Raw genomic sequence first — 13,797 nt, 5'->3', positions numbered from 1 at the left:
CTGTATACTCTCTATCAAGACTTTCTCTCTTCAGAGTCTTGATATTATAGAGAATATAAGTCTGTTTCTATATAATAATATAAATATTGTCAGCGGGATGTAGAGGAACTGGTTATTTATATCTCAAAATAGAAGACTTTGTCAATGATTATATCAATATAGAGTTAATTCTCAAATTCAATAGAAACCTAGTGTTGCTGTTCTCAATCCCTTGCAGAATCTATTGAATATTGAGATATTAAAACTAGATTTAATATATCTCACTGTGCAGGGATCAAAGGCTCAGTCAGATCTTGAGATATACTGATTTTATAGTTGTTGATGTGCTGTTGACTCATTGTTCACTGATTATGTATTGAATACTGTTGCCAAGGTATCTTTTTGTATCGTTCTGCTGGGGATGGGCCAGATTGAGAGGGGTAGTACAGGGGTGAGACTTGGTGTTGAAGTCTAGATACACTGGCGGCGGACTGTGGAGATTGCACTTCAGAAGAGTCTGTTGATTATGTGCTTGATATTATCGCTGAGGTATCTTTTTGTATTTTTCTGCCGGGGATGGGCCAGATTGGGAAGGGCGGTACGAGGGTGAGACTTGGCGTTGGTGTTTTGGAACATCAAAGATGGACAGGGTTTTCGCGGAGGTCGCTCCTCGGATATCTCCACAACTACAGGTCGGGGATCTTCCAAAATCGAGAAGATTGGTGCATATGGCTAGGTCACTTCACCTTACAATTTGTATGGCACTCTGGCCCGGGGTTGTGGTGTGGTAGGGGAGAACGGGGGATAATCCCACACAGGAGCTTCGAACAACGTCTGGTTCATGTTTGGCTGGATAACTCCACCACCACACGGGGTATGCGGTCGGCGATGGGGTCAAAATGCTCGTATGATCGAGGGCTTTTCGATGGATCTATCGGCGGGTTCTTATTCGAAAAATCGAGCGACTTCGTGGTGGAGCGGTTGTTGACTGATATCACTACTTTAAGAATCTTATAACAGTGATTGAAGAATGAGACTAAATGAGATTAAATGAAATCACTTTCTCATTTTTTTCAAGTTATAATTTCATTTTAAGATCTGATATATAGTTACTTTGCATGTTTATTTAATGATTAGTCTCAGTGAAATTCACATCAAGAAATATATAAGATTAGATTAAATGAGACTAAATGTGAAATTTATAATCTCAGCAGTCAGTCTACTCACAGATAATTATTCAGATATTTACAGCTTGATATAATATATACTGTTAACTACTAGAAGTATTTATAATAGAAAGATAAATATAGAGATTAAATGTATAATAGTATTCAAGCTGAGTTATAAATAGTATTCATAAACTCTAGTCTATATAGTTGTGTGTAGTCAAGGGCCGCTAACTCTATTAATTACATGAGAGATAAGAATAGAGGTAAAGAATTTATAAGAAGCGGGATTTCTTATAAAAACATGTGCTCAAGCAGCTGAATCTGCTGTCTCTAAATCTGCTATCTCAAAACCTGCTCAAAATTCTGAGAAAACTGAGAAGAATACTACTCATACTTCTATTCATAAAAAAGTGAAAAAAAATGTAAAAAGAGGAAAACTTTTAAATCTTCAGAAATAGAAGACTTATTCTCAAAGTCTTAAATCAGAACTAGACTGGCCGCCGAAATCATGAATTTCACATTTGATTTCATTTAATCTGATTTCATACATTTCTTGGCGTGAATTCTGCTGAGACTGACTATCAAAAAAACATGTAAAGTGACTATATATCAGATCTTAAAATGAAATCATGACTTGAAAAAAATAAGAAAGTGATCTCATTTGATCTCATTTAGTCTCATTCTTAGTATAAAGTTACTATTTTTAGACATTTTAAGGTTCTTTTAGACTATTTTTAATTTTTTAAAAAGTAACACTTTTTGATAATACTCAAATGAGATTTAAAGTCATTTAAAGCAATAAAAATAATTTAAATTGAGAAGTGAAAATCATAATCTTATTTGAAAAATGTGATAAGAGTAGACAGTAAGTCTCACTGAGACAGTATGAGACTACTATCTAATGTTAAAACTGTGTAATGAGATCAGTCAAATTGATAATAAAACTATCAAAAAATCTGGTTCTAGTCTCAGACACGGTCACACGGTCAGTCTAATCAGAACATCTTACAGAGAAACAAGCTAAACTCAAATCTCATTTTGAGAATCAGAAATGAAATTAATCAGCAGTTCTTTTCTCAGTTAATAACTAATGTTAAAGTTCAAAAACTAGTTATAGCTTCAATTGAGTCATTCTTCTTTGAAAGCTTTATTATTCTGACTACAATGTCTGAATTCAGTGCAGAATTTATTATTCAGAATGAGAATCTCTGAAAATAAGCAGTAGAATCTTTGTTAAACACAACAATTCTATCTGAGAGAGATGAAAAGTGAGATAAATTCATTTTTCATAATATTTCAGTTGAAATTTTTAACTGTGAAGAAGGAATGCTACTTTGCAAAAATAAACTAGAAGAATACAACTCTATTCAACTGAGAAAAGAGTCTGTATGACTAAATTCGATTGAGTTCAGACAAAGTAGAAGAAATGCCTTTATTCTAGTATATATAAAGATAATTGAATGATTAAAGATCTCTGAAGTAAGAGTAGCAGATTTAAAAATGAGAGTTTATAAATACAAAGACTCAAGAATGAATCTCAAAGCTCAAACACAGTGTTCAAACTGTCAAAGATATGAACACTTTACAATCTTCTATTTTACAGACTCAAAATGTGCATTCTGTGTCAGAGATCATAAAACTAGTGTGTATAAATATGAAACATGCTCAAAAAGAGATGAAATATATCAACACACTCTGCTTAAATGCTCTAATTGCAAAGAAAAACATGTATCTAGCTCAAAAGAATGTATATTTACTTCAAGAACTCAAAAGAACTGAAGAAAAGATGAAGCTCAAAGCAAATCTAGAACTGAAGAGAAGAGTCAAGTCAGTAAACTTACAACTACAAGCTCAAAAAGAAAAAACTCTCAATTATCTAAATCTTCAAACTTCAATTCTTCAGCTAAATGTAAATAGAATTTGAATTCTGAAACTTCTGTTAAGATTAGAGAATTGAGAAATGACTCTGATAATAAACTAGATATAATACAAGCAGTTGAGATTTCTACTTTTCAGAATAATTATAATCTACTATTTAATGATAGTGATTAGATTCTACTCTACTCTCTTTTAGTATGAATATACAACAAAAACAACAAAAAAAGTTTAAAAACTCTTCAAAAATCACATTTATTCAAAATAATGTGAATAGAAACTCAAATTGTATTTATTCTTGTCTTCAAATTACATTTGAATAAAAAGTTGATTTTATACTGCTTCAGAAGCTGAATTTTAATACTGAGTAAAAATATGTTATTTCTCATTCAAGTTACTACTGCTTTATACCTCAAAAATCTAAGATAAAGTCAAGAGTAGTGATCTATGAAAGAAAGAGATCAAGATATCAATTTAATCTAAGATTTAATATCATATCTGACTCTGATATTCTGATGAGTGATATTATAGATAAAGAGAATAAGTTTGATACTATACAGCTTATAAATATCTATAATGAAAAGTCATTGAAGAAAAATAATAACATCTGAACAATTAATAGAGAGTTTCTGAACATAACTTTATCAAGAAACTCTATAATTGCAGAATATTTCAATACACATCATTTCTAATGAAATTCAGAATGCAAAAGAGCAGTAAGAGCTGATAATCTGATTAAATGAATCTTTGAGCATTCAATAGATTTAGTTAACAAGTCTGATCAATAAACATTCTTTAGAAAAGATATGAAACAGAAATCTATTATAGATCTAATCTTTATATTATAAAATTTAATGAAAAAAAGACTTGTAAACTGATTTATTGATTCAAATAAGATATCAGAATCAGATTATGAGATTATTCAATTTAATATTGAACTGAGTGAGAAATAAATAAGTGAAAATTCTCTTCTCTCTAATCAGTTTAACTTTGAAAAAGCTGACTGAAAGACAGTTGAAGAAAGTATAAAACTGTTAAAATCTGAAAGACAGAGTGAGCTATATTGAAATTCTGATCAAGATATCTCAAATAAAATGCTTAAGAATAGAGTGAAGCTCATTACATCTATTATTCTAACAAGTGTTAAAGATAATATTTCAAAGAGAAAGTCTTCTGAGTATTCAAAATCTTAATGAAATCAGAATATCACATCTAAAAGAAAACAATTGACTACTGTTAGAAGAGATTGAATCAATGATATAATTTCTGATAAAGAGTTCAAAACTGTCAGAAATGAATATTTTTCAGATTATTATTATTATTATTATTATTATTCTTTCATTATACTCATATGCAAGCGGAGCTTATGATGAGTCCTTGCATGATGTTAAATACAGGCCAAGTGTTGATTATACAGGAGGAAATACAGGTGTTGAGACCATGCCCAAGATAACAAGAACATAGGAAATACAAAGAAGTGACAATTAGATACATGCGATAATAACTTCTCAGCCCAGGAACATAGAGCGATTTATTGAAGCGATTTGTACACCTCTGTATTTATTAGAAACCTGAGATGCTTGGGTTCCGGATTTAATGTATCCCCTGCGGGTTTTGAACCCACATGCCTTGGTTTCTCACGCCAAGGTGCTACCGGGTGGCCGCATTAACCATTCGGCCACCGGGGCAATATTTTTCAGATATTAAAAGAGCTAAAACAGACTGCTGGAATAAATTTCTTAAAGAAGTATAAGAAAAGAAAGTTTTTAAAGCTTTTAACTATACTAAAACAAGAAGTGTAGCAAAACTTTCAATCTTAGAATATGAGTTTCAGAATGAATCATATACAGCAAACTCTTTTAAGAAAAAATGTCAAGCTTTTATAAGAACTCTCTTTCAAAACTCATCAGATTCAGATTCAGAGAAAGAGAATATATCACTTCTTAACTATATTAATGAAAATGACTGAGAATGATCTAATCTTACTCAAGATAAATTAGAGTCAGCTATCTTCTCAAGTTCAGTTAAAACTGCTGCAGAGCCTGATTCAATTAATCACTTAATTATTTAGAATACATACTTCTACTTAAAGAATGAATATTTTGAGCTCTTTTTCAATCTCTTGAAAAATGAATATCATTCTGAACACTGGAGAGAAGTCACTGAAGTGATTCTTGTTAAATCTAATAGAAAAACTTCAATTCTTAAGTTATATAGAGTAATATCTCTATTGAACTGTCTAGAAAAGGTTTTAGAAAAGATAATAGCTACTTAACTATCTTTTATAAGCTCTATCAGTAATTCTCTTTTATTCAGTGAATAAATGAGAGATAGAAAACAGTGTTCTGTAATTAACACTGTTCTCTCAGTTGTTTATAATATTCAAATAACAAAGTATGAAGATCTGATCTCAACTGCAGTTTTTATTGATCTAAAAGAAGTATTTAATCATGTTTCAAAGTCAAAGTTAATTCAGACTTTGAAGATGTTAAAACTGTCACTTTCTCTAATAAAATGAGTTAACTATTTTATGTGTAAAAGAATTATACAGCTTCTCTTTGATGAAATAAAATAAGACAAGACTGAGATAAAAATAGAAGTACTGTAAGAATCTTCAATCTCACTTATTTTATTTACAATATATACTGTATATCTATTCAAAAATAGAAATATGAGAATAGTGTGATCTCTGAGTTATATGAATGATATTAATCTAGTCTACAGCTCAAAAACTATCAAAGAGAATTTGAAAGTGATTGAAGAAGCTGCAAAGAAAATCTTTGTTAGAGCAGATATCATTTAAATTTAATTTAATATGAATAAAACTGAGTTAATTCATTTCTTTTCTAGATTCAATGAGAAAGAACTATCTCTAACTCTTTTAAATAGAGAGATTAAACCCAGTGTAAATATTAAATAATTAGAAGTATGATTAAACTCCAAGTTGAATTTTAAATATCACATTTAACAAAGAACTGTCAAGGCAGAAAGACTATTGAACAACATAATCAGACTATTAAATACAGAGAGAGGTCTATTCTTTCAGACTATGAGACAGTTATATATAATCTGTATTACATCAGTAGCTGATTATAAAGTTCAAGTTTGATGAAATAATTAAGAGAATTTCACTGAACTCTTTCAAAGTCTGCAAAACAGAGTCTTGAGAAGAATTCTGAAAGTATTTAAATTATCTTCTATTAAAGCAATGAAAATTACAGCTTCAATTTCTTCTCCTGCTATTAGATTTGAAAAGACCTGTATGAACTATACTCTGAGAGTTATAAAGATGATGTGGTTCGGAAGAACGTACGACTGTCGGATAATAACGCGGCCGCTTCCGAACTACTAGCGTACGCGTACGAGTGTAAAAGGGGCCATAGCAGCTGCTAATTAATTTAGCGTACAATATTACAATATATAAGAAGCCGGTGTACGCCTGTAATCATACACTGACTTAAGCAATCTTTGAATCATATCTGATAGCATGTCTAAAAACTGGTGAGAAGCACAGACTTCTTCAGAGTGTGATAATTTCATCTATGAAGTGATTTATAGTTATCATGTCAGTGTAGTTCTAGAACATCTCAAAAGATAGTGTATAAAGAGTAGTGAGTGAAAAAGCATCTGATTGATACTACTTCACTTGTTAAGAGAAAACTTCATACTCAGACAAATGCCATGTATGTGAATGAATGAGATGTGAGAAAAGAAATGAGAGCAGTGAACCAGATTCAAAGAAGATCACTCTTCACTTAAAGAAATAAAAGAGAAGAGTGATCACTATCAGAGTCATATAATAATAACAGAAATCATATAACAATATAGTGATATAATGATATAGTGATAGAATAATATAGTAATAGAATAATATAGTGATATAATAATACAGTGATATAATAATAGATATCATACAATTAATAAGAAATCACTGAAATGAATATCTCTTCTAACTGATACAAACAACACTCTTCTCTGCTACCTGAACTGAAAGGTATGCAGAACCTCTTAGAGAGTTTACTCAAAGCAGTAAGAAAAACAGGTGAGATCACTGAACTGAAATTGAAGCTCTGTACATGTATAAGAATTCTAAATAAGATTAAGGCCTTGTATACACAGTGGCAGACTGAGACAGAAGTTAAACAACAATTGACATTTGCTGCAGATTAAGCATTCACTATGAAGAGCTTCATTAACACAATTATCATCATTAATAAGAATAGAGAAAATCAGATCTTAGATCTGCAGTGAGAGATTAAACATTTATATAGACAGATAACTACACTGAATCTGAAGATCTCATTATAATTGTTCACAATCTCTTCAGAAGTATACACATCATCAGAGATCACTGCACAGAATGAGAATCTAAGTATGAAATACATCAAGCTGAGAGATCTGCTGAAGTTATCAAGCTTTAATAGTAACTGAAAAAATGATGCTGTAATCAGCTGACTAAGTCAGATGTAATCATATTATTGAATTGAATATGAACTCACAGACAGACAGTCAATGAAATTTTAACAAGTCTTAAGATCTGTTATGTTTCTACACAGAAAAGTGAAGTCATTATAAATGACTAATGAAAAGATGAATCTCACAGACTTAGAGTGATATTCATTCTTATAAATATGAAATGAGTTTTTCAAATGAATCTTGCACAACTTTGAGAAAGTGAATGCATGAGACAAGTGTTATAAACACTTCACAGAGTATAGACAAGTGAGTAATCTTATATCATACTTCACACACTTCAGCTTACACTATCTCACATTGAATGAAGAGCTTTTAATATCTTTCTATTTACAGATCTTCATTCATGATCTTACATCTGAGTTGAGAGTGAAATGAAAATGCTTAACCTCACAGTCAGACACAGTGAAGAAAGCATATAATATTCTCATTATACAGAAATAAGCAAGTCAATTGCAACAGAAAATACTGTAATTAAGTATATCTCAGTGAAGAACAGATAATCAGACTTCTATAACACAAGTTACACACTCAGACACAATGAATCTAGATCTGAATACTATCACTAAAGTGCTGAATTCTCTGAAAAAGAAATCCTCTGAATGAAAATCTTGATATTATGAGCATCAAGCTTACTTCAACTGCAGATATCAAAATCATGATACAAAAGATTGCATTCAGTGTGTACAGTTAAGAGAAACAAGAAAGTCAAAAAACTAGCAGAATCAGTGAGCTTGAAGACACTCACTGATATTCTATGAAAAGTCTTTAAAGTGAAAGAGATGCCTGTGTTAGATAACTCTCTGAATTCTGTGAATACAAAGAAGAAGCAGACTCTTAAATGAGATGTGAGTGAGAATAATAAAGTGAACACTTATCTCAATATCTTGAGGCCTGAAATGTTAATGTATAGAGAGCACTTAAATAAGAATCAAGAGATAACTGCAAAAGTGTTAACAGACACAGAAGCTTCTACATAATATATTAATAATTATATAATTCAAAGATTGAAAGAAGTCTGTCAAGTGAAGAATCTCTGATATATAAGATTATCTGATAATTAATATTTGATATCACCTGTAAAAGTAAGAGTTCTCTTGCACTTCAGAGAATGATCTTGCTATATTTGAGTGTGAGAGCTGCAGAACATGAAATACAATCTTATTCTCAGACTCAATTGATTTCAAAGGTTCAATTTGCAGATTCAATAGCATACATGTCATATGCAGTTGACTGATAGGAAGAAAATGATTCATACAATTCTATCAACTGATATAAGAAGGACATTTCATGTCTCTGATATAGAAGGATTAAATCTGCTTATATATTAATAAGCAAAGAGAATAATTTGTAAGATCTCATTCAAAAGCATTCTGTATATCATATAAGACTCAGAAGTGAAGAAAACCAAGATAAAGAATATACAGAAGAACAAGCATATGAAGAAGCTTCTGAAGAAGCATGAGAAGATCTTTTAAACAGATCTTTCACTGAAATTGCTGTTGAAATGAGAATTTGTACATGAGATTGACACAGGGGATGCAAAACCAGTCAATCAGAATGCATACTCTCTGTCACAAACACATCTCAAAGAACAGAAGTGTCAGATCACTGATCTTCTAGAATGTGATCTCATATAATTCTCATCAAGCACGTGAGGCTTTCCAGTCCTATTTATGAAAAAGGCGGGAAGAGAGTGATGAATATGTATCAATTATCAAGCACTTAACAAGCTTACAATCAAGAATGAATATTCACTGTCATGAATTCAACAACAGTTGAATATAATCAGAAACACTTAATATCTATCAATCAACTCTGCAGCATCAACTGCTTCTATCTCACAACCGCTCCATCACGAACTCGCTCGATTTTTCGAATAAGAACCCGCCGATAGATCCATCGAAAAGCCCTCGATCATACGAGCATTTTGACCCCATCGCCGACCGCATACCCCGTGTGGTGGTGGAGTTATCCAGCCAAACGTGAACCAGACGTCGTTCAGAACTCCTGCGTGGGATTATCCCCCATTCTCCCCTACCACACCACAACCCCGGGCCAAATTGCCATACAAATTGTAAGGTGAAGAGACCTAGCCATATGCACCAATCTTCTCGATTTTGGAAGATCCCCGATCTGTAGTTGTGGAGATATCTGAGGAGCGACCTCCGCGAAAACCCTGTCCATCTTTGATGTTCCAAAACACCAACACCAAGTCCCACCCTCGTACCGCCCTTCCCAATCTGGCCCATCCCCGGCAGAAAAATACAAAAAGATACCTCAGCGATAATATCAAGCACATAATCAACAGCCACTTCTGAAGTGCAACCTCCGCGGTCTGTCTTCAGTGTATCTAGACATCAACACCAAGTCTCACCCTCGTACCACCCCTCTCAATCTGGCCCATTCCCAACAGAAAAGTACAAAAAGATACCTCAGCAACTGTACTCGATACATAATCGGCAGACACAACAACTATAAAATCAGTATACTTCAAGGTGTGACTGAGCCTTTGATCCCGGACGAGGAGATATGATTAATCTAGTTTTAATACCTCAATATTCAATAAGATTCCGCCAAGGGATTGAGGAACCAGCAATTACTAGGTTTCTATGAATTTGAGAATTACCTCTATATTGATATAATCATTGACAAAGTCTTCTATTTTAAAATATAAATAACCAGTTCCTCTACATCCCGCTGGCAATATTTATATTATTATATAGAAACAGACTTATATTCTCTATAATATCAAGACTCTGAAGAGGGAAAGTCTTGATAGAGAGTATACAGTAGTGTATATCTTAGCAGTTTCTATCTCATTCTTCTGCAGCAGTTAATGCAAAAAAAAAAAAAAAGATCTTAGAAATAGTTTTTTACTTCTCTTGAAAAAGTAAGGTGTTTTTCTCTGAGTTTTACACAATATTCTTACAAAGAATTAAAAACAGAGTTGTTTTCTGTCATAATTTCATATTCTTTTAAGTAAGAATTACTTTTTCAGTGGCTGAAGAGCTTTCATTAATACTTAATTCTTTTTTACACTCTTTATTAACTGATTTGAGTTGCACACTTGTTGTGTGAGAAGAATTGAATGATTTAGAATAAAATTGAATAGTTTTAATCAATTTCTCTGCAAAAAATTGATTTATTTTTTGTCAGTTTTTCTCTTAAAAACTGTCATATTATCTGATTTATTATCAATTGATATCATACTTTTTCTCACTGTATTCCAAGAAAGAGATTGTAAAGATTTTAGTGATTTATCTTAAAAATCAATTTTAGTTTATTAGATTCTCTTCAAAAATCTAACCTAGTTACTGAACTAGTGTGAAAAAAAATCAGATGTTTTATACACAAAAGTCTTTTATTCTTCTTTTGAAACAGTCTGATCAACTTTTCAATTGAAAACAGACTTAGAAATATCTCAATTGAAACAGTCTGACCAACTTTTCATTGAGTGAAAACAACAAGTTCAAAAATACACTCAGTTGATGTGGAAAAAGATGCTTTCTCAAATGCTATTTCTGAGATTGAAATTCTGAAGAGAAGAAAGAAAGAAGAAATAGAGAAATAACAAGTTCTTGAAATACAGAAACTTGAAAAAGTAAGCAAGATTCTTGAAAAGCAGTGTCTGAGTGAGATGAATGAAGAAGTTCTGTTAATTCTTCATGCTCAGGCTAGATAACTACAGGAGATGATCAAGTTCAAACTTGGAATCTCAAACACAGTTCAAAAAACCTTGAAAATTCCTAGTACAATCACTGACTCTTTATCTTGCTCTTCTTCTTTCTTTTTTTCTACTTCTTCTTCTTCTTTGAATCAGAAGAAAACATATGCTCAAGCAGCTGAATCTGCTGTCTCTAAACCTGCTGTCTCAAAATCTGCTCAAAATCCTGAGAAAACTGAGAAGAATACTGCTCATGCCTCTATTCATAGAAAAGTGAAAAAGAAAATGTAAAAAGAGAAAAACTTTCAAATCTTCAGAAATAGAAGACTTATTCTCAAAGTCTTAAATCAGAACAGTCTGCAAAGAAACAAGCTAAACTCAAATCTTATTTTCAGAATCAGAAATGAAATTAATCAGCAGTTCTTTTCTTAGTTGATGACTGATATTGAAGTTCAAAAATCAGTTATAGCTTCAATTGAGTCATCATTCTTTGAAAACTTCATCATTCTGACTACAATGCCTGAATTCAGTGCTGAATTCCTTATTCAGAATGAGAATCTCTGAAAGTCAGCAGTAGAATCTTTACTAAACACAACAATTCTATCTAAAAGAGATGAAAAGTAGAACAAATTCATTCTTTATAATATTTCAGTTGAAATTTTTGACTGTGAAGAAGAAATGCTACTTCTTAAAAATGAATTGAAAGAATACAACTCTATTCAACTGAGAAAGGAGTCTGTATAGCTAAATTCAATTGAGTTCAGACAAAGCAGAAGAAATGCCTCTGTTCTACTATATACAAAAACACTTGAACAGTCAAAGATCTCTGAAGTAAGAGTAGCAGGTTCGAAAATGAGAGTTCATGAATACAAAGACTTGAGAATGAATCTCAAAGCTCAAACACAGTGTTCAAACTGTCAAAGATATGAACACTTTGCAATCTCATGTTTTAGAGACTCAAAATGTGCATTCTGTGCCAGAGATCACAAAACTAGTGAGTATAAATGTGAAACATGCTCAAAAAGAGATGAAATTTGTCAACATACTCTGCTTAAGTGCTCTAACTGCAAAGAAAAACATGCATCTAGCTCAAAAGAATGTATGTTTGCTTCTAGAACTCAAAAGAACTGAAGAAAAGATGAAGCTCAAAGTCAATCTAGAACTGAAGAGAAGAGTCAAGCCAGTAAACTCACAACTGCAAGCTCAAAAAGAAGAAACTCTCAACTATCTAAGTCTTCAGACTTCAATTCTCCAGCTAAATGTAAACAGAATTTGAATTCTCAAACTTCTGTTAAGATTAGAGAATTGAGAAATGACTCTGATGATAAACTAGATATAATGCAAGCAGTTGAGATTTCTACTTTTCAGAACAGTTATAATCTACTATCTGATGATAGTGATTAGATTCTTCTCTACTCTCTTTTAGTATGAATATACAATAAAAACAACAAAAAAAGTTTAAAAACTCTTCAAAAATCACATTTATTCAAAATAATATGAATAGAAACTCAAATTGTATTTATTCTTATCTTCAAATTATATTTGAATAAAAAGTTGATTTTATACTGCTTCAGGAGCCGAATTTTGATGCTGAGCAAAAATATGTCATTTCTCATTCAAGCTACTACTGCTTTTTACCTCAAAAGTCTGAGATAAAGTCAAGAGCAGTGATCTATGAAAGAAAGAGATCAAGATATCAATTTAATCTAAGATTTGATATCATGTCTGACCCTGATATTCTGGTGAGTGATATTATAGATAAAGAAAATGAGTTTGATACTATACAGCTCATAAATATCTATAATGAAAAGTCATTGAAGAAAAATAACAATATCTGAACAATTGATAGAGGATTTCTGAACATAACTTTATTAAGAAACTCTATAATTGTAGAAGATTTCAATGCACATCATCTCTGATGAAATTCAGAATGCAAGAGAGCAGTGAGAGCTGATAATCTGATTGAATAAATCTTTGAGCATTCAATAGATTTGATTAATAAGTCTGATCAACAAACATTCTTTAGAAAAGATATGAAGCAGAAGTCTATTATAGATCTAATCTTCATATCACAAAATGTAATGAAAAGAAGACTTGTAAACTTGTTTATTGATTCAAATGAGACATCAGAATCAGATTATGAGATTATTCAACTTGATATTGAACTGAGTGAAAAACAAATGAGTGAAAATTCTCTTCTCTCTAATCAGTATAACTTTGAAAAAGCTGATTGAAAAGCAGTTGAAGAAAGTATAAAACTGTTAAAATCTGAAAGACAGAATGAGCTATATTGAAATTCTGGTCAAGATATCTCAAATGAAATGCTTAAGAATAGAGTGAAGCTTATTACATCTATTATTCTAATAAGTGTTAGAGATAATATTTTAAAAAGAAAATCTTCTGAGTATTCAAAACCTTGATGAAATGAGAATATCTCATCTAAAAGAAAAGAATTAGCTACTGCTAGAAGAGATTGAAAGAATGATGTAATATCTGATGAAGAGTTCAAAGCTGTCAGAAATGAATATTTTTCAGATATTAAAAGAGCTAAAACAGACTGCTGAAATAAATTTCTTGAAGAAGCATAAGAAAAGAAAGTTTTTAAAGCTTTTAACTATACTAAAACAAGAAGTG

The 13,797-nt window shown here is 31.4% G+C and overlaps 2 protein-coding genes across 2 annotated transcripts; one reads left to right on the top strand and one right to left on the bottom strand.

Moving 5' to 3' along the window:
- Window positions 1–511: 511 nt before the first annotated feature.
- BDCG_16949 (uncharacterized protein) lies at window positions 512–996 on the top strand (the record flags this gene model as incomplete). The annotated part of the gene is made up of 1 exon (XM_045426129.1): window positions 512–996. Exon 1 carries the CDS (start codon window positions 556–558, stop codon window positions 994–996), a length of 441 nt encoding a protein of 146 aa, XP_045280910.1. The 5' UTR covers window positions 512–555.
- Window positions 997–9,152: 8,156 nt separating this feature from the next.
- On the bottom strand, window positions 9,153–9,960 carry BDCG_16948 (uncharacterized protein). The gene has a single exon (XM_045426128.1). It carries the CDS (start codon window positions 9,746–9,748, stop codon window positions 9,338–9,340), a length of 411 nt encoding a protein of 136 aa, XP_045280909.1. The 5' UTR covers window positions 9,749–9,960; the 3' UTR covers window positions 9,153–9,337.
- Between the last annotated feature and the right edge of the window lie 3,837 nt (window positions 9,961–13,797).

Source organism: Blastomyces dermatitidis (genome assembly GCF_000003525.1).
Source record: "Blastomyces dermatitidis ER-3 genomic scaffold supercont1.4, whole genome shotgun sequence".
In the NCBI taxonomy this organism is placed as follows: domain Eukaryota; kingdom Fungi; phylum Ascomycota; class Eurotiomycetes; order Onygenales; family Ajellomycetaceae; genus Blastomyces; species Blastomyces dermatitidis.
The sequence above is the reverse complement of the archived record's forward strand: the minus strand, read 5'-3'. Positions and strand labels throughout refer to the sequence as shown.

What these genes read in the sequence shown, in the direction of transcription:
- BDCG_16948 (XM_045426128.1), bottom strand. Translation starts at nt 9,748, where the DNA reads ATGGGCCAGATTGGGAAGGGCGGTACGAGGGTGGGACTTGGTGTTGGT.